General features: G+C 40.5%; 1 protein-coding gene across 2 annotated transcripts; it reads right to left on the bottom strand.

Moving 5' to 3' along the window:
• Positions 1-16,237: 16,237 nt before the first annotated feature.
• LOC112622912 (60S ribosomal protein L3-like) lies at positions 16,238-17,528 on the bottom strand. 2 transcript variants are annotated; one of them, XM_025382964.1, is made up of 2 exons: positions 17,122-17,528; positions 16,238-16,974 (listed from the first exon to the last, which is right to left on the bottom strand). In XM_025382964.1, exons 1-2 carry the CDS (start codon positions 17,503-17,505, stop codon positions 16,294-16,296), a joined length of 1,065 nt encoding a protein of 354 aa, XP_025238749.1. In that variant the 5' UTR covers positions 17,506-17,528; the 3' UTR covers positions 16,238-16,293. The 2 variants fall into 2 exon arrangements, with proteins under 2 accessions (XP_025238749.1, XP_025238748.1); XM_025382963.1 differs by having other exon boundaries at positions 16,238-17,528.
• Positions 17,529-23,017: the final 5,489 nt, after the last annotated feature.

The raw sequence follows: 23,017 nt of genomic DNA, 5'->3' as shown, positions 1-23,017 counted from the left end.
CGGCCTTAAAAAGCCCCTGGGGGCACTGGGGCTTGGCTGGACTCCCCTGGGGATGGGTGGGACGGGGGAGCCTGGGGAATTCTTTGGGTTGTGGGAGTGTTGAGGAGATGGTGAGGCCCCAGTTCAGACTTTCAGCTGCTTGAAGTGTTTTCTTGCTGGTTGACTGTGTTGATGTCTCAGGGTCCAGGGTGATAGAAGAGGTGACATCTATTTCTTTGTGTCAAGGGAACTGATTAGTGTGCTAGGAATAGACTTCACCAAAAACGAGGGCAAGGCACTAATGTGCATTAAGAGGCTGCCCAAAATAATGGCTTCTGGCAGTGGAGGTGGGAATTGCAGTCACCTTGGACCATGTGCAAATGGTGTAAATATGCTCAGCCTTGGTTTCCTTCCTTGTTACTGGAAACAACCATGACAACCAAGACAATTAGGGAGATTATGGGATATGATACATGCAAAGTACCTGGGCCACAGTAGATGTAGAAATACGCAGGTTCCACAGTTACCTTTCAAGAACATGTATAGATAGTGTTTTTTACTCCTGGGCTTGTCTAGGTCCCAGGATTTGGAGACCTGAAAGGAAGTGGTGAGAAATACTCTCCTCCCACCCTTGTGCCTTGACTGCAGCTGGTTCTGACCCCAGACCCGGGAGCCTGAGAAGTTTCTGAGGAAGCGAATGCTCCCAGGTATACTAAGTTCCTGAGGCAGGCACCTTAGTCAGACGTGGGAGCTTAAGAAAGTGAAAAATCTGGCCAGGCGAGGTGGCTTACGCCTGTAATCCCAACACTTTGGGAGGCCGAGGCAAGCGGATCACTTGAGGTCAGGAGTTCAAGACCAGCCTGCCCAACATGGTGAAACCCCATGTTTCTACTAAAAATACTACTAAACTAAAATGCATGACTCTACTAAAAATATAAAAATTACCTGGGCATGGCGGAGCGTGCCTGTAATCCCAGCTACTCGCGGGGCTGAGGCAGGATACTTGATTGAACCCAGGAGGCAGAGGTTGCAGTGAGCTGAGATCGCACCACTGCACTCCAGCCTGGGAAACAGAGCGAGACTCTGAAATAAAGAAAATGAAAATCTCAGAAGCAGTTGGTTGATGGACACTGCATTGCACATTCCTGCCTCCTGAAAGAAAGCAGAGATAAATACTTAGTTAAAAAAAGAGACAGAATCCCCTGAGAGCAACCCAAACAACTCAGAAAAGTAACATGGAAGACTTCATAATTTTCAGTATTAAAAAAGCTTTTAATTTAAGTATATAATGGATAACACAGAAACAGGAATGCTGCATAGGCAATGAGCTTTCATACTTTTATTTTGGTTGGGAGGTTGGGAACAATGAAGGGAAAGTAAAAATTTGTAGGCCCAATCAGCTTTGGTAAGGAGGGAAGACACATTTTAAAAATCTTTTATTATAGGTAAGCAAGAACTCTCTTCTGTCATACCTTTGTTTATAATGTTGGCAACTATGTTTTCTTTTACTTTATTAATTTGCCTATATAGCTTTTTTAAATGTAATTTAAACTTTTATATTAGACTCAGGGGGTACATGTGCAGGTTTGTTATCTGGGTATATTGTGTGATGCTGAGGTCTGGGGTATGAATGATCCCATCCACCAGGTACTGAGCATAGTATCCAATAGGTAGTTTTTCATCCCTTGCTCCCTTCTTCCCTCTTCCCTCTTGTAGTCCCCAGTTTCTATTGTCCCCTTCTTTGTGTCGATGAGTATGCAATGTTTAGCTTTCACTCATAAATGAGAATGGCGGTATCTAGTTTGCTGTTCCTTTGTTAATTCACTTAGGATAATGGCCTCTAGCTGCATTTATGTTGCTGCAAAGGACATGATTTCATTCTTTTTTATGGCTGTGTAGTATTCCACAGTGTACATGTACTACATTTTCTTTATCTAGTCCACCATTGATGGGCACCTAGATTGATTCCATGTTTTTGCTATTATGAATAGTGCTGCAAGAAACATGTGAGTATATATATATATATATATTTTTTTTTTGACAAAACGTTTCTTTTGGATGTATAATCAGTAATGAGACTGCTAGGCTGAATGGCAGTTCTGTTTGAAGTTCTTTGAGAAATTTCCAGACTGCTTTCTATAGTGGCTGAACTAATTTACATTCTCACCATCAGTGTATAAGTGTTCCCTTTTCCCTGCAGCCTCACCAGCGTCTGTTGTTTATGACTTTTTAGTAATAGACATTCTGACTAGTGTGAGATGGTATCTCATTGTGGTTTTGAATTGTATTTGAATTGAATTGATGATTAGTGATGTGGGGCATTTTTTTCATAGGTTTGTTGGCCACTCGTATGTCTTCTTTCGAGAATTATCTGTCCATATCTTTTGCCTGTTTTTTAATAGTTGTTTGTTTGTTTTTTGTTTTTTTTTTTGCTTGTTCAATTGTTTAAGTTCTTTTAAGATTCTGGATATTTGACCTTTGTTGGTTGCATAGTTTGTGAATATTTTCTCCCATTCTGCTGGTTGTCTATTAACTCTGTTGATAGGTTATTTTGCTGTGTAGAAGCTCTTTAGTATAATTAGGTCCCACTTGTCAATTTTTGTCTTTGTTACAATTGCTTTTGAGGACTTAGTAATAAATTATTTCCCAAGGCTGATGACCAGAATGGTATTTCCTAGGTTTTCTTCTAGAATTCTTATAGTTTGAGGTCTTACATTTAAATATTTAATCTATCTTTAGTTAATTTTTGTATATGGGTCCAGTTTCATTCTTCTGCACATGGTTAACCAGGTATCCCAGTACCATTTATTGAACAGGGAGTCCTTTCTCATTGCTTATTTTTGTCGACTTTTATCAAAGATCAGATGGCTGTAAGTGTATGACTTTATTTCTGAGTTCTCTATTCTGTTCCATTGGTCTATGTGTCTGTTTTTGTAACAGTACCGTGCTGTTGTGGTTACTGCAGTTTTATAGTATAGTTTGAAGTCAGAATGTGATACCTTCAGATTTGTTCTTTTTGTTTAGGATTGCTTTGGCTATTCAGGCTCTTTTTTGGTTCCATATGAATTTTAGAATAGTTTTTTTCTAGTTATGTGAAAAGAGACATTGGTAGCTTGATAGGAATAGCAATGAATCTGGAAGTTGCTTTCGGCAGTATGACTGGTTTAATGATATTGATTCTTCCAATCTGTGAGCATGGAATTTTTCTTTTTCTTATTTTGAGACAGAGTTTCACTCTGTTACCCAGGCTGGAATGCAGTGGTGTGATCTTAGCTCACTGCAGCTTCGACCTCCCCAGCTCAAGTGATCCTCTTACCTCAGCCTGCTGAGTAGCTGGGACTACGGGTGCATGCCACCATGCCCTGGCTAATTTTTTGCATTTTTAGTAGAGACGGGGTTTCACCATGTTGCCCAGGCTGGTCTCAAACTCCTGGGCTCAAGTGATTCACCTACCTCAGCCTCCCAAAGTGCCAGGATTACAGGTGTGAGCCACCATGCCCAGCTGGGAATGTGTTTCCATTTGTTTCTGTCATCTATGATTTCTTTTAGTGGTGTTTTATAGTCTCCCTTCTGGAGATAGTCCACCTCCTTGCTTAGATACATTTTTAGGTATTTTATTTTATTTTTTTCCACTACTGTGAATGGGATTTTGTTCTTAATTTGGTACTCATCTTGAATGTTATTGGTGTGTAGAAATGCTACTAATTTTTGTACATTGATTTTGTATCCTGAAGCTTTACTGAAGTCATTTATCAGTTCTAGGAGCCTTTCGGCAGAGTCCTTAGGGTTTTCTAGGTATAGAATCATATCTTCCATGGGCAGAGGTAGGTTTATGTAGGCTTGGAGAGTGAGAATGTTTTAATTTGGAAGTATAGTAGTAGGAGATTTAGGTTAGATGATGAAAAAAAAGTCTTTATGTGAATATGGCCATGAAATAGAGTTATGATGAGGATACCTATCCTATAATCACATTTTTGGAGCACCTTTCCCTTGGTAGTTAGGGCAGGTGGAAAAATGATCCCCAAAATGTCCATTTTCTAATCCCAAGAACCTGTGAATATATTTACCTTACATGGCAAAATAGGCCTTACAGATATGATTAAGTTAAGGACCTTGAGATGTGACATTAGCTTGGATTATCCACATGGGTCCAGTTTAATCACATGAGTTCTCAGGAATGGAGAATCTTTCCAGGCTTGTGTCAGAGGGAGATGTGACTACAGAAATATGGTTGGAGAGATGCAACATTGCTGGTTTTGAGGGTGGAAGATGGGGCAAGAAGCCAAGGAATGTGGTGGCCCCTTGAAGCTGGAAAAGGCAAGGAAATGGATTCTCTCCTACAGCCTCCAGAAAGGAATGCAGCCCTGCCAACACCCTGGTTTTAGCCTAGTGAGACCTGTGTTGTGCTTCTGACCTGCAGAGCTGTAAAATAATAAATTTGTATTGTTTTAAGCTGCCAAGTTCGTGGTAGTTTGTTACTACAAACACAATAGGAAACTAATACAGTAGTGGAGAACTGGACTAATGACTGCAGATCTCTTAGAGTGCATCTAGTTCTGGGATTCCTTAATCCAAACTGTCTTATTAAACATTTCCTCCTATATGAATAATCTCCCCATTAGCTTCACATACTTCCAAAGAATGTGACAGCATAAACTACTTAAGTCAAGACAAATAGACTTAATGAGTTGGCTCATCTTGATTTTTATAAACATTTTCTCATTGATCAAAGACAGTCTTTTTTTCTCCCCTCTGTTCTTCTTCAGAATAGTCCAGTTCAAACACACTTCTTTTGGAATGAGTTCAAAAGTGTATCCCATGTACATTGTCAGTGTTTTGTGCTCTAGGACCTTAGAAAATTAACTTTCACGTGTTACCTTTTAGCTGCCAAGATGGGTCACTGACACCTTAACAGATGAGATTTAATTACAGTGCAAAGAAAAATGCACCAATGTGCTACCCAGAGCAAACCAATGCTGGCTGAAGAGGGCTCAGAATGACACTGATTCTGAGAGTCAATTAGTAAAAGGTAAGAACTGAGGGAGTTCAGGGCAGGGAGTCATGCTGACCCAGGTCTCCCTTAGCTGTAAACCCCACGGGGTTGCTCTAAGAAGGGATTTCCCTTTAAAAGCAACCATTAGGTGCAAAACATTCTAAAATGATTGTTTTTAAGGATTAAAATGAATATTTATACTCAGAAGATAAAAAGATTTTGAAAAAGTCATTGAGTCTATTCTACTCTTTCCTATAATGTTTTGCTTAACCTGTATTGCCACTCAGAAAGGACAGAGAAGGTGCAGAGATGGACCTACTTTCCAAAGATAAATTAAATTTCCATTTCTCAACAGCTGAGAGAGTCATAGTCACAGAACCATACATTTTTGCAATCCATGTTCCCTATACCTCTTTTTACCTCAAAACTTTTTGGAAGCCTTAGATAAGAAGATAAATACAAGGCATGGCATTCCATTCTATTCTATTTCATTCCACTGAATTAAATCCAATTTGTGTTTATTGAGGACCTATTATGAATCAGGTATTGTATCAATAGTTGAGAGGATAAATCAACAAGATACATTTTTCACCCTAAGGGACTGTTGAGCAGGAAAATCATGTGAGCAAAGTTCAGTTGAGGGATTAGGGCTACAATAATAGGGGTAAATAGAAAGTATAAACGGAGCAGAGAAGAAATGGGTTAATCAACATGGCAAGGAGGATATGCAGGAAGTCTCCTGGAGGAGGTGATCTTTTTATTGGGGTTTCAATTATGATTGATATTTTGACAAGGAACAAGTAAGAAAGAATTTTGTATGCAGTGGAAGTAGCTCTCTAGGTGATTTCTTCCCCACCCATGAATAGCTGACTGGAGCACTTCTTTGCAGATGGTTTGCTGAGGGGTAGTAACTATATTAAGCATGAAATTTGTTTCCAGAAGGACCTACATGTGAGTCTTGCCAGCAACTTCCTGTATAACCTTCAGAAAGTTTCTTAACCTTTTTGTCAGACACCCTATATAGGAGCGATCCTACTGGCATCAAGTTGATGTCCCTCAAGTTCAGAGATCCCACAAGAAGGAGCAGACACCCATTTTTGCTGTTCCCCAGCCCCCTTCAGTTGCATCTCCAGGCATCGGGGCAAACCAGATGAATAGGGCCTGAAATGAACCCTCAGCAAACTGTAGCAGCAGAAGAAGGACCTGACCATTGAAAGAAAAACAAACAAACAGAAAGCAACAACAAGGGGGAACAAACAAAACAACAACAACAAAAAAGTCCCTACAGGAGCCCCATCCAAGGGTCAGTGCCTCAAAGGTCGAAACCAGACAAACTCATGAAGATGAGAATCAATGAAAAGATGCTGAAAACCCCAAAAGCCAAAGTACCTCTTCTCTTCCAAATGATTGCAGTGCCTCTCCAGCAAGGGCACGGAACTGGAGGGAGGATGAGATGGACAAATTGACAGAAGTAGGCTTCAGAAGATGGGTAATTAAAAAACTCTGCTGAGCTAAAGGAGCATGCTCTCACCCAATGCAAAGAAGCTAAGAACCTTGATAAAAGGTTAGAGAAGCAGCTAACTAGAATAACCAATTTAGAGAGAAAATAAATGACCTGGTGAAGCTGAAAAACACAGCACATGAACTTCGTGAAACATACACAAGTATTAGTAGCTGAATTGACCAAGCAGAAGAAAAGATATTGGAGTTTGAAGACCACCTTGCTGAAATAAGGTATGCAGGCAAGATTAGAGAAAAAAGAATGACAAGGAAGGAACAAAGCCTCTGAGAAATATGGGACTACCTAAAAAGGCCAAACTTATAAAATTGATTGTAGTACCTGAAGGTGATGGGGAGAATGGAAACAAGCTGGAAAACACACTTAAGGATATTATCCGGGTGAACTTCCCCAACCTAGCAAGACAGGCCAACATGCAAATTCAGGAAATACAGACAATAGCACTAAGATACTCCACAAGAAGGTCAACCCCAAGATACATAACCATCAGATTCTCCAAGGTTGAAATGAAGGAAAAAATGTAGGTGTCCTGGCCAGAGAGAAAGGCCAGGTCACCTACAAAGGGAAGCCTATCAGACTAAAAGTGGACCTCTCAGCAGAAACCCTCCAAGCCAGAAGAGATTGGAGGCCAATATTAAACATTCTTAAAGAAAAGAATTTTCAACCCAGAATTTCATATTCAGCCAAACTAAGCTTCATAAGCGAAGGAGAAATAAAATCATTTCTGGACAAGCAAATGCTGAGGGATTTCATCACCACCAGGCCTATATTGCAAGAGCTCCTGAAGGAAGCACTAAATATGGAAAGGAAAAACTGGTACCAGCCACCACAAAAACACACCAAAATATAAAGACCAATGAAACTACGAAGAAACTGCATCAACTAATACGCAAAATAACCAGATAGCATCATGATGACAGGATCAAATTCACACATACAATACTAACCTTAAATATAAATAAGCTAAATGCCTCAGTTAAAAGACACAGACTGGCAAATTGTGTAAAGAGTCAAATGTGCTATATTCAGGAGACCCATCTCACATGCGAAGACACACATAGACTCAAAATAAAGGGATGGAGGAATATTTACCAAGCAAATGGAAAGAAAAAAATAGCAGGGTTACAATTCTAGTCTCTGCTGACACAGAATACAGACTTTAAACCAGCAAAGATAAAACAACAACAACAACAAAAAACAAAGAAGGGCATTACATAATGGAAAAGGGATAAATGCAACAAGAAGAGCTAATCATCCTAAATATATATGGACCCAATACAGGAGCATCCAGATGTATAAAACACATTCTTAGAGACCTACAAAGAGATTTAGACTCCCACACAATAATAGTGGGAGACTTTAACATCCTACTGTCAATATTAGACAGACCAACAAGACAGAAAATTAACAATGTTATTCAGGACTTGAACTCAACTCTGAATCAAGTGGACCTAATAGACATCTACAGAACTCTCCACCCTAAATCAACAGAATATACATTCTTCTCAGTGACACATGGCATTTATTCTTAAATCAGCCACATAATTGGAAGTAAAACACTCCTCAGCAAATGCAAAAGAACTGAAATAATAACAAAGTCTCTCAGATGACAGTGCAATCAAATTAGAACTCAGGATTAAGAAACTCACTCAAAACCACACAATTACATGGAAATTGAACAACCTGCTCCTGAATGACTCCTGGGCAAATAATAAAATTAAGGCAGAAATCAAGAAGTTCTTTGAAACCAATGAGAACAAAGGACAATGTACCAGAATCTCTGGGACACAGCTAAAGCAATGTTAAGAGGAAAATTTATAACATTAAATGCTCACATCAGAAAGCTAGAAAGATCTCAAATCAACACCCTAACATCACAATTAAAGGAGCTAGAGAAGCAAGAGAAAACGAATCCAAAAGCTTGCAAAAGACAAGAAATAACTAAGATCAGAGCAGAATTGAAGGAGATAGAGACACAAAAAACTCTCCAAAAAAAATCAATGAATTCAGGAGCTGCTTTTTTGAAAAAAATTAACAAAATAGATAGACTGCTAGCTAGACTGATAAAGAAGAAAAGAGAGAAGTATCAAATAGACACAATAAAAAATGATAAAGGGGATATCACCACTGACCCCACAGATATACAAACTACTATCAGAGAAATAAGCTAGAAAATCTAGGGGAAATGGATAAATTCCTGGACACATACACCTTCCCAAGACTAAACCAGGAAGAAGTCGAATCCCTGAATAGACCAACAAGAAGTTCTGAAATTGAGGCAGTAGTAGCCTACCAACCAAAAAAAGCCCAGGACCAGACAGATTCACAGCTGATTTCTACCAGAGGTACCAAGAAGAGCTGGTACCATTCCTTCTGAAACTATTTCAAACAATTGAAAAGGAGGGATTCCTCCTTAACTCATTTTATAGAGCCAGCATCATCCTGATACCAAAACCTGGCAGAGGCACAACAAAAAAAGAAAATTTCAGGCCATTATCCCTGATGAATATCGATGCAAAAATTCTCAATGAAATACTGGGAAACCAAATCCAGCATCACATTAAAAAGCTTATCCACTATGATCAAGTCAGCTTCATCCCTGGGATGCAAGGCTGATTCAACATATGCAAATCAATAAACGTAATCTATCACGTAAATGGAACCAATGACAAAAACCACATGATTATCTCAATAGATGCAGAAAAGGCCTTTGATAAAATTCAGCACCCCTTCATGCTAAAAACACTCAATAAACTAGGTACTGATGGAACATATCTCAAAATAATAAGAGTTATTTATGACAAACCCACAGTCAATATCATACTGAATGGGCAAAAGATGGAAGCATTCCCTTTGAAAACCGGCACAAGACAAGGATACCCTCTCTCACCACTCCTATTCAACATAGTATTGGAAGTTCTGGCCAGGGCAATCAGGCAAGAGAGAGAAATAAAGGTATTCAAATAGGAAGAGAGGAAGTCAAATTGTCTCTGTTTGCAGATGACATGATTGTATATTTAGAAAACCCTATTGCCTCAGCCCCCAAAACTCCTTAAGCTGATATGCAACTTCAGCAAAGTCTCAGGCTACAAAATCAATGTGCAAACAACACAAGCATTCCTATACAAAAAAATAGACAAACAGAGAGCCAAATCATGAGTGAACTCCCATTCATGGTTGCTACAAAGAGAATAAAATACCTAGGAATACAATGAGGAATGTGAAGAACCTCTTCAAGGAGAATTACCACTGCTCAAGGACATAAGAGAGGACACAAACAAATGGAAAAACATACCATCCTCATGGATAGGAAGAATCAATATTGTGAAAATGGCCGTACTGCCCAAAGTAATTTATAGATTCAACACTATTCCCATCAAATTACCATTGACATTTTTCACAGCATTAAGAAAAACTACTTTAAATTTCATATGGAATCAAAGAAGACCCTATATATCTGAGACAATCCTAAGCAAAAAGAACAAAGCTGGAGGCATCATGCTACCTGACTTCAAACTATACTACAAGGCTACAGTAACCAAAATAGCATGGTACTGGTACAAAAACAGACATATAGACCAATGGAACAGAACAGAGACCTCAGAAATAACACCACACATCTACAACCATCTGATCTTTGACAAGCCAGACAAAAACAAGCAATGGGGAAAGGATCTTCTATTCAATAAATGGTGCTGGGAAAACTGGCCAGGCACATGCAGAAAACTGAAACTGGACCCCTTCCTTACACTTTATATGAAAATTAACTCAAGATGGATTAAAGACTTAAATGTGAAACCCCAAACCTTAAAAACCCTAGAAGAAAATCTAGGTAATACCTTCCAGGACACAAGCATGGGCAAAGACTTAATGACGAAAACACCAAAAGCAATTGCAACAAAAGCCAAGATTGACAAATGGGATCTGATTAAATGAAAGAGCTTCTGCACAGCAAAAGAAACTATCATCAGAGTGAACAGGCATCCTACAGAACGGGAGAAAATTTTTGCAATTTACCCACCTGACAAAGGTCTAATACCCAGAATTTACAGGGAACTGAAACAAATTTACAAGAAAAAAACAAACGACCCCATCAAAAAGTGGGCAAAGGATATGAACAGACACTTCTCAAAATAAGACATTTATGCAGCCAACAAACATGAAAAAAAGCTCAACATCACTGATCATTAGAGAAATGCAAATCAAAACCACACTGAGATACCATCTTATGCCAGTTAGAATGGTGATCATTAAAAAGTGAGGAGACAACAGATGCTGGAGAGGATGTGGAGAAATAGGAATGCTTTTACACTGTTTGTGGGAGTGTAAATTAGTTCAACCATTGTGGAAGACAGTATGGTGTTTCCTCGAGGATCTAGAACCAGAAATATCATTTGACCCAGCAATCCTATTACTGAGTATATATTCAAAGGAGTATAAATCATTTTACTGTAACAACACATGCACATATATGTTTATTGCAGCACTATTTACAGTAGCAAAGACATGGAACCAACCTAAATGCCCATTAATGATAGACTGGATAAGAAAATGTGGAGACAAGTGTATACATAAATGACTACAGATTGATATGGCAAGTGCTAGAAGCAGGGATGTGGATGGTGTTGTTGAAACCCAGGGAAAGACGTGCAGGAATCACAGTGTGTATTAAACATTTATTATCTTTGTGTGTTGGTCTCTCCTAGGTTTTCTTGGAAGGATGGGTCATTGTCCCCATGATTTTATTTTCATGAATGAGGGTCTATGGGAGGGAAAATTTGATACTGCAATTCTTGCAACTCAAAAAGGCACGAAACATGAATGTGTTTGAGTAGAGGAGGCCTTCTCCTAAGATCCTATGGTGGGTTCTGGAAGTTTCTCCCTATCAGATGGTGTGAATGGCTGCAAATGACTTTATAGTCTGGCAAATAGGCACCTGAAGCTGATGAGGCCTTTGTCATAAGGTCCTTTAACATTTTTCTAATAGCTATTCTCATGGTAATTTTGTCGTTTCCATAATATCTCTCTCCTCACTTGGAAATACCTTGAGTCCTATCTTCACTAGAAGCGAAAGTTTCCTACAGGGCTCCTCATCAATTCTCTCATTATAAAACGTTTTCATTGGCTGACCAAAAGGATAATTTGGGGGAAGATTTTGTTTTTTTTCTCCCCCTCTAACAAAATAATTGTAAACAATGTTAGACTGCAAGGTGGCCCTTAGTAGTAAAACCGAACCTCTCCTTACTCTGCTCCATAAAGGGAGCCCTTACATCCTATTTGCCTCTACTGCGTCTAGTACGGTGCCTGCCACCTGGTAAGGGCTCAAACAACAGCAGGTGAAATGGAACAGAATATTGGAGTGGGAGTGAACGCCCTTTGGAACAGGAGTGCCAAAAAGCAATTTTTTTCTTATTTATTTATTTTTGTACATAAATAGGTTCGTTAGTGGTGATTTCTGAGATTTTGGTGCACCCATCACCTGAGCCATGTACACTGTACCCAATGTAGTCTATTAAAAAGCAATTTTGAAAGGTAAAATGGAGTTTCTAAAGCTTCACCTGCTGAAAAGTAACCAACCATGGCAAGCTTCCGGTCAATTCAGGGTCCTGGAATGAATCTACCTTTGAATACTAAGGTTATGCTTCAGTGATGCCAAGTAATTGAATTAACTGTTTTGGACTTTTCCTGAATTGGCCTGTTGTGTGCTGTCCATGTGGAGAGAACTGTAGAGTGCTCCTAGTTTCTCTTCAGTTACATAAACTGAGGCTTGAGCCCCTTTCCAGAATATTTCTCAGCTGAGTTGATCCAATGTGTTGCATTATTCTATTTATCCAAATACCCTTTCCAAGCAGAAACAACAGACCTGAATTCATTTACAGCCAGGGCACAAATATGTACATCTTTAACAGAATGTCATGTTATTTCATAGCCAAATCCCACCTTCTGATGTTGACATTGTTCCTTTATAAGTCATGGAAGCTGAGAGCCCATCACCACAGATCTCAATCTGGCCTTTGATTCCAGTCATGCTCTCCAACAGCTGGGGAAAGCATTTAAGGTAAACAGGTGCTCTCAAGGGATAAACTTCTGGTCGTTATTCCTTATGAGTAGATCTAGGGCTTCTCATAAAGTAACACCTAGCATTTGTTTTACTTGGGAGAAAGAAAGCAAAACCAAGTAAAATATAATACATTTAAAGTAGATAGAACATCTTTGTAGTTGGAGATTCGAGATCAGACTCCTGCCCTAGATGTCTTTCTCTTCATTTCTGTACCAAATAGCAACTTACTGTGGATTGGATGACCACCAATGCTATTATTATTATTATTATTAATATTGTATTTCAGTCACACAGCACTAGATATGGGTGAAGTGATTTACAATCATGCTATATGATTAATTAAGAAAAAATGATTCTTTTAAGTGAATTGAATTTTTATCTGGGGAGTATTTGTCTACTGCTCTCTGGTTCACTTAACTCAGGCAGCAAAAATAAATGGCTCATTTTCACTTCTGAATTTGAGTACATTTGTACACGACTCCCAAGTTTTATAATTTAACACTTTGATAAAAAGTAAAAGCCAGAAACAGTTTTTGTGAAATTTTTTTAGCCTTTCATAAAAACATCCCTTCTGCAGTACTTGTAATATTGGTAACTGTAGTGAATTTAAATTAGAGAATGAGAAGATAGGCTAGAAAAAAGAAGAGAGTGACTTGAGTTTGAAGCAAATCTTGTTACCTCCACTGCCACTGTCCTCATCATTCCAGTGGGCAATTAGAATAGCAAATAAAATAGAATAAGATTGATAGAGGTGATCATATCACACCCACCCCCTTGCTTGAACCTGTTGATGGTTTTCCATTGTTACCCAATGTCTGACATGCAATAGATCTAAAGCAAACTTTAATTGAATTTGTTTGTTGAAATTCTCATTTATAATACCCATAGGTCAAAGGGAAGAAGTTAGGAAGAAAAAAAGACTTTTGATTGATTACTAATGAGGCAGAATATTTTTTTCTATGTCTATTGAACTTTTGTGTGTGTGTGAATTTCCTGTTGTTTCTTATCTATTTTTTTCTGATGTGGTGGGTGTGCTTTTTCTTTCTTGGTCTAAACATATATTTATTAAACCAGCAGTCCCCAACCTTTTTGGTACTAGGGACCAGTTTTGTGGAAGACAATTTTTCCACAGACTGGGGTAAGGGGATCATTTTGGAATGATTAAAGCACATTACATTTATTGTGTACTTTACTTCTATTATTATTATTATATTGTAATATATAATGAAAAAATTATACAACTCACCATAATGTAGAATCAGTGGGAGCCCTGAGCTTGTCTTCCTGAAACTAGACAGTCCCATCTGGGGTGATGGGAGACAGTGACAGATCATCAGGCATTAGATTCTCATAAGGAGCGCACAACCTAGATCCTTGCATGTGCCATTCACAATAGGGTTTGTGCTCCTATGGGAATCTAAGGCGGGTGCTGATCTGACAGGAGGCAGAGCTCAGGTAGTAATGTGAGCAATGAGGAGCAGCTGTAAATAGAGATGAAGTTTCGCTTACTTGCTGCTCACCTCCTGTTGTGCGGGCCAGTTCCTAATGGTACTGGTCCATGGCCTGGGGCTTGAGGACGCCTCTATTAAACATTTTCTTAAAAGCTGTGATGGGTCAGCTCTTAGCTCTCTTGGCTATAAGTATGTGTGTAGTCGCATGTGTGCACGCACACACACACACACAGGTGTTCTGTAATCTGCTTTGCATCATCATTTCACAAATTGTGCTTAAACTCCTTCAGTAAAGAAGTCCAGAGGTCATATTCTTCTCTTTAAAACTTTGCCTTTCTCTCCATCCCAGACGTGAAGTGCACATTAGAGGTACTAGATCTAAATGTCAGATCATTTAGATCACTTTCACCAATGTAGTCTTAAATATGGGGTTAGGTGAATTCCTTCACTGAGGTGGTGTAAGCTTTACGCTCTGGAGTGAGCACTGTCCCCTCTGTTGGGAATCCATTCCTGGGTCTACACTCTGCCCATTGTCCCTATCTGCAGCCTGCCCCACTTTCCCATCTGCCCTACATGAATAAAAGACCTGAGAAGGAATTGAAGTTTAACAGATGCATTAAAGAGCATTTACTGCACCCTCATCATTGGGCTACTTAAGGATAAGACCTGTTCCTGACCACTGGGAGCTTGACTTAATTGGGCAGTTGAGCTACAGGGGCTTCAGTTATGAAAAAAATATGAGGCCATTTATACTTATGAAATTGAGGGAATGGTTCAGGTAACAAGTGCTGTAGGAATCTAAGAAAGGAGAGAGCGGTGGGGGCTGAAAGGATGAAGTACTGTGGAGACAATGGGACTGACTTGGGATTTGAAGAGTGGCTAGTTTGGATTGTGAAGATGTTCCAAGCAAGAGGAAATAGGATTTTTGTTGCAGAGAATGAGTAGTTAAGGTGAACACATTGGACAGCTCTTGTTATCACGTGACCTCAGGGCCAGGTGAAGCTTGGGCTCCAGGCTGAGGACCTGCTGGGGGCTTCTGAGCAGGAACATGAGATAAATGTTTCAGGAGGATGACTCTGCCTGCAGAATGGGAGGAGGAGCAGTGAAGTTTCATGAGCCTAGATGGAAGGAGAGCCTTAACCTGTGCCCAGCAGTCCAGCTGTGGTGTTGGAGGAGGGTTGCATCTGAGCGGGGCAGTGAGAGTAGACAGACTTGGCCAGATAAGGGACTTGATAGCTGATTAGACATGGGTCATAAGTTGAAAACTTGACTCTGGTGGAGTCACTGACCATGATATGCAAAGCAGGAAGGAACTCTTTCTCTGGTCTTTGGTGAAAGAATGAAGGCTGGTGCAATGTTAAAGCTTTGAGGGAGGGTGAGCCCTGGCCCCTCGAATGTCACTACTACTGAGATATCATGCAGGCTGCTGCTGAATCTTCTTGTTCCTGACTGCCTCATTCCTGACCATAGGTGTTGTCAGGGCATCTGTCTTTCAGCCACTTCCTTCTCATGATCACATCGGCACTGTTGGTTCTTATTATGCAGACAATGCTGTTCGGCTGTGATGCCATCTTGGATTGCAGGATATTTCGTTAGGGTGTCAAAGGGCCTGTTCACTCTGTGCCACACCTGGATACACTAATTTGTCTTGCTGCTGCCCTGCTTTGCTGGGAGGTGTGTGTGTGTGTGTGTTGAAGGACTTATCAGCCTACACATAGCACATGGCTGTTTCTTTCCTGGGCATTAGGAATTCTACAATACTTTGCTGTTTTCCCAGGTTTCTGTCCAAGAAGGGCCTAGTGTCTCTTTGCTCTGTTTTTGCAATGTATCATCATATTTCACACCCTCCCTAACACACACACACACACACACACACACACACACACAAAAAATACATATATGCTTTTTACTTCTGTATGTCCCCTTCAGTTCTTACTTTATCTCATGCAAGAGGATCTTTACCTAATCTTGGGGTAGAATGTGTAGGGGAAGGCATTGCTTTACTTGTCAGCTCATCTTTCCAATTATTCTATCTATGTCAGAGATGAGGCATTTGGAGTCAAGCACTGACTCCTGTGTTTTCTACTTTATGCTGTGTCATTTGATCATTGAGGTAACTAATACCACATGAGTAAGAGTAGGAGTAACAAGAAATACTAGAAAAAAAACTAAGAATTCAATATATGAAACAAATTTGAAAATGGGAGGGCATCCTGCTCTTTTTTTTTTTTTTTCCAGTGGGAAATAACTTTTACTGAGACTCCACCAGCTGCAAAATCTGTTCCTGGCATTAAGCTCCTTCTTCCTTTGCAATTTGGTCTTTCTTGAGTGGTCCCATGAATGCTTTCTTCTCCTCCATGGTTTGGAAGCGGCCATGGCCAAACTTGGAGGTAGTGTCAATGAACTTAATGTCAATCTTCTCCAGAGCCCGCTGCTTCATCTGCACCAGCAAGGACTTGCGGAGGGTGAGCACCCGCTTCTTGGTTCCCACCACACAGCCTTTCAGCATGACAAAGTCATTGGTCACTTCACCATAGTGGACAAAGCCACCTAGTGGGTTGATGCTCTTGTCAGACAGGTCATAGTCAGTGGAGGCATTGTTCTTGATCAGCTTGCCATCCTTGATTAGGTAGCCCTGGCCAATCTTATAGCTCTTCTTGTTGATCTCAGTGCGGTGATGGTAGCCTTTCTGCCCAGTGCATGCCACAGAGAAGGCCACATGAGCAGGATGCCACGCCCCAATACAGGTCACCTTGCTCAGGCCTCGGTGGGTCTTGCGGGGCAGCTTCTTGGTGTGCCAATGACTGGTGACCCCTCTGTAGTCTTTGCCCTTGGTCACCCAGATGATGTCGATCATCTCATCCTGCCCAAACACTTGGTTCACAGGTACCTGCTGCTCGAGCCTCTCACGGGCCCAGTCCAGCTTCTCGGCCACGGTGCCTCCATTCACCTGGATCTCCATCAGGTGGACCTTCTTCTGGCGCAGAGGAAGCAGGCGCATCTGGGTGTGGGCAATGACACGGATGACTTGGCAGTACTTCTTCATGCTGCTGAAGTCCTTCTCCAGCTGCTTCTTGCCATCCTCATCCTGCCATTTCTTGCAGTGCTTAGTAAAGGCCTTCTTCTTAGATTTATGCCGGTTCTTATGGAAACACCTCTTGCATTCATCACTGGTGTGCTCAGCGAAGACAGTCTTGAAGGTCCAGAGGCCTCGAGGGGTTTTCACGTAGCCCACAATGCCCACAAACACCATGGGTGTCGTCTCCACAACGGTCACAGCCTCCACTACCTCCTTCTTGTTCACCTTGGATCCTGGCCTGTCGAATTCCTGCACGATGTGGGTCATGCCGGCCTTGTATCCCAGGAAGGCTGTGAGGTGGACCAGCTTGGACGGGTCATCCTTAGGGAAGCTCTTCACCTTCCCACGATGCCTGCTGCTGCACTTCCGAGGCAGGAAGCCAAGGAACCCATGTCTGGGAGCGGAGAACTTTCTGTGAGACATCACACCATCAAATCCCGCCGGTAGAGCCCTGCTCTTTTACTTAAAATTGTGTTTTCACCATTTTCCTATTTTGTTACGTACTTTTCAAAAACATATTTTTAAATGGCGGCATCATTTATTTAACTGCCCTTCTATTGTTGGAATTAAGTTTTTCCAAGATTTTTCTTTTTGAATTTCAAACAACTTAGTGATGAAAAACAGTGTGCATAAGTCTTTGAGTACACTTCTTTTTATTTCCTTAATAAGAATTCCTAAGGGGGAATTGCTGAGTCAAAGCAAACGAACATTTAAAGGACTCTTGATAATTGTGTCCAAATTGCCCTGCAGATAAGTGGTTGCAAACACTTCAAACTGCAGCACCTATTTATCCATGTTGTTAGCAGCCTTATTACTTTGAATATCATCATTTATAGGATCTTTTACATTTGAGATTTCATCTTTCCATGTAGTTTTAACTTGAAAGTCTTTATTTGTAGTGAGGTTATCTTAGTCTGTTTTCTTTCTAAATTTTTATTTAACTTTTTTTTTCATAGACATGGGGTTTTGCCATGTTGCCCAGGGTGATTTCGATCAAGCAATCCTCCCGCCTTGGCCTCCCAAAGTGCTGGGATTACAGGTGTGAGTCATTATGCCTGACTCCAGTCTGTTTTCTGTTATTATAATATAACACTTGAAGACTAGGAAGTTTATAATGGAAAGAGGCTTATTTAGCTCACAGTTCTGGAAACTGGGAGGTCCAAGATCAGGTGACTGAATCTGGTCCGCTTCTGGTGAGGATCTTGTGCTGCCTTACTACACAGCAGAGAAGTGGAAGGGGAAGTGGGCAAGAACAGAAGGGATATTAGGTCTTAATGACCAAATCACTTCTTAGAGGCCCCACCTCCCAACATTGCCACACTGGGGACCCAATTTCCAACACATGAATTCTGGGGACACACTCAAACCATAGCAGAGGTTGAATATTCAAAAAAAATAGTTTGGAAGCTTCCTAGAGAAGTGGAACTGGTGTGGATCTGTAAAAGAAGTGCCTTGACAGTCTTGGGAAGGGATTATCATCCATGCTCAGGAAGACAGATGGGAATATGGGATGAGGAATGGGAAAATGAGAACTTGGACAAGATGGTAAGGTGGGGGATCTTCCTAGGAGGAGGGGACTGAATCAGGACATCTAGTGCCCCCGAAACCTTCAACTACTCAGGAACCTCAGTATGATAACATTCACTTTTATTTGTAGCCATCATATTAAAAAAAAAACTTCTCTTTTTTTTTTTCCTAAGTAAACTAGAAGACAGAAAAGCTGTAAGGCTGACATATAGCATATTCCAAGTGGGAACCATTTGCTGTCTAAGCAGTAGATCAGCACAAATTATGAGCATTTAGACATGTGTTAACCTACTAATTGAGGGTTGGGGGACACTAGATGATGAGGCCTCTAGTAGATGCCCTTGATCTGCCCTCTCCCGATTCCTGAAACACCAATTAACACTCTCAGTCAATACTAGAAAACATATGGTGAAGATAAACACTACCCCATAAAGAATATCACCCTGGCTTGTCACAGGACATTAACTGACCCATACTGGCACCCCTACGGGGGTGGCAGCAGCACATTGTAATGGAAAAGTTACTGTTTTCCTATTTAACTTGCTGTTTGTGAAAAAGGCCCTCTTGATGTCTAAGAACGATATAAGAAAGTTATGCATATGTGGGTGTGTGTGTGTGTGAGTGTGTGTTGGGTCTTTTGTGGTCTACCTCATTCTCATTCTCACTCACATGTGATGATCTTATGATCTGACTGTTGCTGTTTCAGTATAAGGTCAGCCTAATTGCAAAGGTGGTTTGCGGAATGAATACATAATGTATTTTAAGAAGTCATCCAAGTAACTTTCCAAATAAAATCTGAAATTTTACCATTGGTAAGTCATCTCTTTATGTATGTCAAGTGTTGACCCTTTCTCCAGGAGCTCCTATGCCATGGGAAGGACGTGAGAAGTCCCTTAGTGTAGGTGAATTCATCACTTCATACTCTTTCCTGAAAGGAGAGATGGAGCCACCTTAGAGGCAGGGGATTCTGGTAGTCTCAACTGCATGGACAGCAGTGCTAATATCCTAACTGATAGCTTCTGTAGGGAATGTTCTCTACCCTGTGGCCCTTCCTGCTCCATCCTGGGCCAGTGCCTCCCAGGACTCTGGGACTTTGCTTCCCCTGCTCTGCATGCCTGTGGTAGGCAGAATAATGGCTCACAAGTATGTCTATGTCCTAATCTCTGGAATCTGTGAATATGTTAGGTTATATGACAAAATAAATTATAGTTGTAGATGGATTAAGGTTGATAATTAACTGACCTTGAAATGGGAAGATTATATAGGTTGAGTATCATTTATCTGAAATGCTTGCAACCAGAAGTGTTTCAGATTTCAGAATATTTGAATTTATACTTACTGGCTGAGCATCCTAAATTTGAAAACTGGAAATTCAAAATGCTCCAATGAGCATTTCATTTGAGTGTCACATTGGGACTCAAAAAGTTTCAGGTTTTGGGGCATTTTGGATTTCAGATTTTTTAGATTTGGGATGCTTAACCTGTACTGAATTACGTAGGTGGGTTCAGTGTAATCATGAGTCCTTATAAGTAGAAGAAGGAGGCAGAGGAGAGAGAGCACCAGAGTGTGAGAAGGAGTTGGCTTGATACTGTTGGCTTTGAAGATGATGAAATAGTGTCTTAAGCCCAGGGATGCTGGTGGCCTCTAGGAACTAGAAAAGGCAAAGAAATGGATTTTCCCCTAGTGCCTCCAGAAGGAATGCACTTCCGCTGACACCTTAAGTTTAGCTTAGTGAGACCCATTTTAAACCTCTGAAATTCAGAACTTTAAGATAATTCAACCACAACTGTTTGTGGTTGATTTGTTACAGCAGCAGCATGAAACTAATATAAAGCCCAAGTTGTCTGGCCCTGAGCCTGGGAGCCCAGTAAGGACATTGTCTGAACCCCCACCAAGTTCAAGGTTGTGGTTAGTCTCTAGGATGATGTGTACTGGTTATTTAGTAGAAGCTTTTAACTGCTAGGACTGAGACATCTCAGAAGCTGCTGCAGAATGCTTCTCAACTGGCCCAACTAGGCTGGTGAGGGGACGAGAAAGATGCATGTTTGATACTCTGAGACCTGAAGCATTTTCTGTCCCCCTTTAAATAATTAAAACCTACTGTCCACTAAAATTCTCCTTGTGTTCCTGTTCATCTTAGGCAGTTACTCCAGGAGAGTTGTGCTTCTCAAAACATGAGGAATTATGAACAAGGTTTTTGTCTTCAAAGCATTGGCTGACCATAAACATGTAGTCATTCACTTATTTATACAATGCATATTAACTTAAAGTTTTCGTTGTGTAAGTTGGCATGAGAATGCATTTCCTCTGCTTGGAAATGTAAACCTGTGGGAAGGTTGAAAGCAAGGACATTGGTCCATTCATTTGTTATTTTTTTTATTAACTCGGGGTGGGCACCTATATGTGCTAGACAGTAGGCTAGGCTCACGGATACAGTGTTGACAGACTTTATGAAAATGACTTTATAATTTTAGTGGTGTTGAGTTCCATGAGGATGTAGTACTAGGTACTATGAGAACATGTAATGGGTCTATTCAGTGGTGGTTCAGTGTTTGGTTGGAGAGTGTGTTACAAGAAATAATAATAATATATTATCTGTGCTGGGGTGGTGGGCTGATTGAGAGCCATTGGAAGTTTTCAAAGCAGCTCAGGAAATGGGAACCTTGGGGAAAGTGGAGAGCTGAATAAAGTCTGGCTGGTCTTATTTCCAAGGAAGAGAGATAATCCTGTTGGGGGAGACATCAAGCCAGGTTTTGACACCCAATACTTGCTCCTCTAACACCATTTCCTGCAGAACTCTGAGTAAAAGAAAAAATGGACACTTTTGGACATTGGAATCAGTCTTTAAAATGAGATAGATCATTTATTGCAAAGGGTTGTCTTCCATTGAAAGGAATTTAGTATTCTGGGAAAGTTTAGTTTGAGACAGAACTTTGAGTGCAGCCACAAGAGCAAACCAACAGTTACTCTTAGGGCCAGAAGAGCCAAATTATTTTTAAAAATGAGTTTACTTTTTTTCAGGTGACACCATAATGATGCAAGTGTAAGACAGAAGCATATTGAACAACGGGATGGGGCTATAAAGGCAAAGGGTCAGATTGTAACAATGTCCTAAGGATATGGACCATAGGCGGGCAACTCCAGAGTGCTTAAAATGGAGTTGCTTGGGTAATGTGCCAAGGAAGTATCTGTGAGTCATCCTACTTCTGTTTCCAAAATAGACTCACTGACCTGATTTAAGAGGCATTAAAAGGGATGAAGTTGACATTTGCAAATACATTTAACTTATTTGTCTTGCAGGCAGGGAACATGTTGGGACAACTTTCAACTGCATAATGTGTGGTCCAGGAGCTTTGATCTCTTTATGCTTTCTTTATATTGAGAAAAAGCTTTGAAGTATCCTGCAATTATGAATACAGTAGACACCCGTTGTAATGGGTTGCTGTGAAATTGATTTGGCTCTACCAAGGGTCAACTCCCATCTCCTGATGAAACCCTCATGTGCTTAAAGCCTTTTTCCTCCTAGTAACTTAAGAATGTTAGTCATACTTCCTATTTTCAGCCCAGGGAGGGTTATTTACCATTTTAATTTTTCTTTTAAGTCATTGATTAGATAGGGTATCTGTTCAAGAATGGCTGTCACATTGGCCAGTACAAGTGGAGGTGACATGATTCTCATGCATTTACTTCTGGATAACTGTTTTTCAGTTGAAAATGAACTTTTGAGTGATGCTGGAGATTTTGATGATGCCTTTTCTTATGACTATTCTGTTGAGTAGGGAAACGAAAGCAAAAACTAAAAGTAGTCTTGGCTTTATATTATCCATAGATCATTGATAGGTTAAGTTTGATTTAACCTGATGCTTTAGAGCACATGAGAAACAAATCTTGTGTTTGATCAGCTGAGTATCTCTTTCTGAGCTCATTGCCTAGGTTTTCCTAATTGGACAAAGAATTGGGCAACTTTACAGCTCTGGCAATTCCACTTTTGCCATGTATTGGGACTCAGAGCCAAGAGTCCCTGAAGAGGGATGGTATGCACCTGTTGGTCACTGTAACTCCTAGCTATTCCTCAGGGGACAGAACAGAGTTGTAGAAAATATTTGTGCTTCCACCAAACAAACATAACTTTCCTTTCGCTCCTCCTTCCTTTCCTGCCTCCTTCACATTGTATTCCTTTCATATTCCCAAGCTTCTTGTCATGTGGCATTAATATCTAAGCGGTAGAGATGGGTAAACTAAGAACGGAGTACGCATGTTACCATGCTTGTGCACCCCTTCTGCACTGGGAGGGCTCTGCGTGGGATATGGGACTTTGCCTAGGTTTTGCCAAACCCTTGTCAAACCTTTTGTGAAACCCTTACCAATGGGATGGGTCATGAGGACCCAGTGGATTTTATATCTTCTG

This window comes from Theropithecus gelada, chromosome 4 (genome assembly GCF_003255815.1).
Source record: "Theropithecus gelada isolate Dixy chromosome 4, Tgel_1.0, whole genome shotgun sequence".
Lineage (NCBI taxonomy): Eukaryota > Metazoa > Chordata > Mammalia > Primates > Cercopithecidae > Theropithecus > Theropithecus gelada.
Note: the sequence above shows the minus strand (reverse complement) of the source record. Positions and strands in the feature narration are given on the sequence as shown.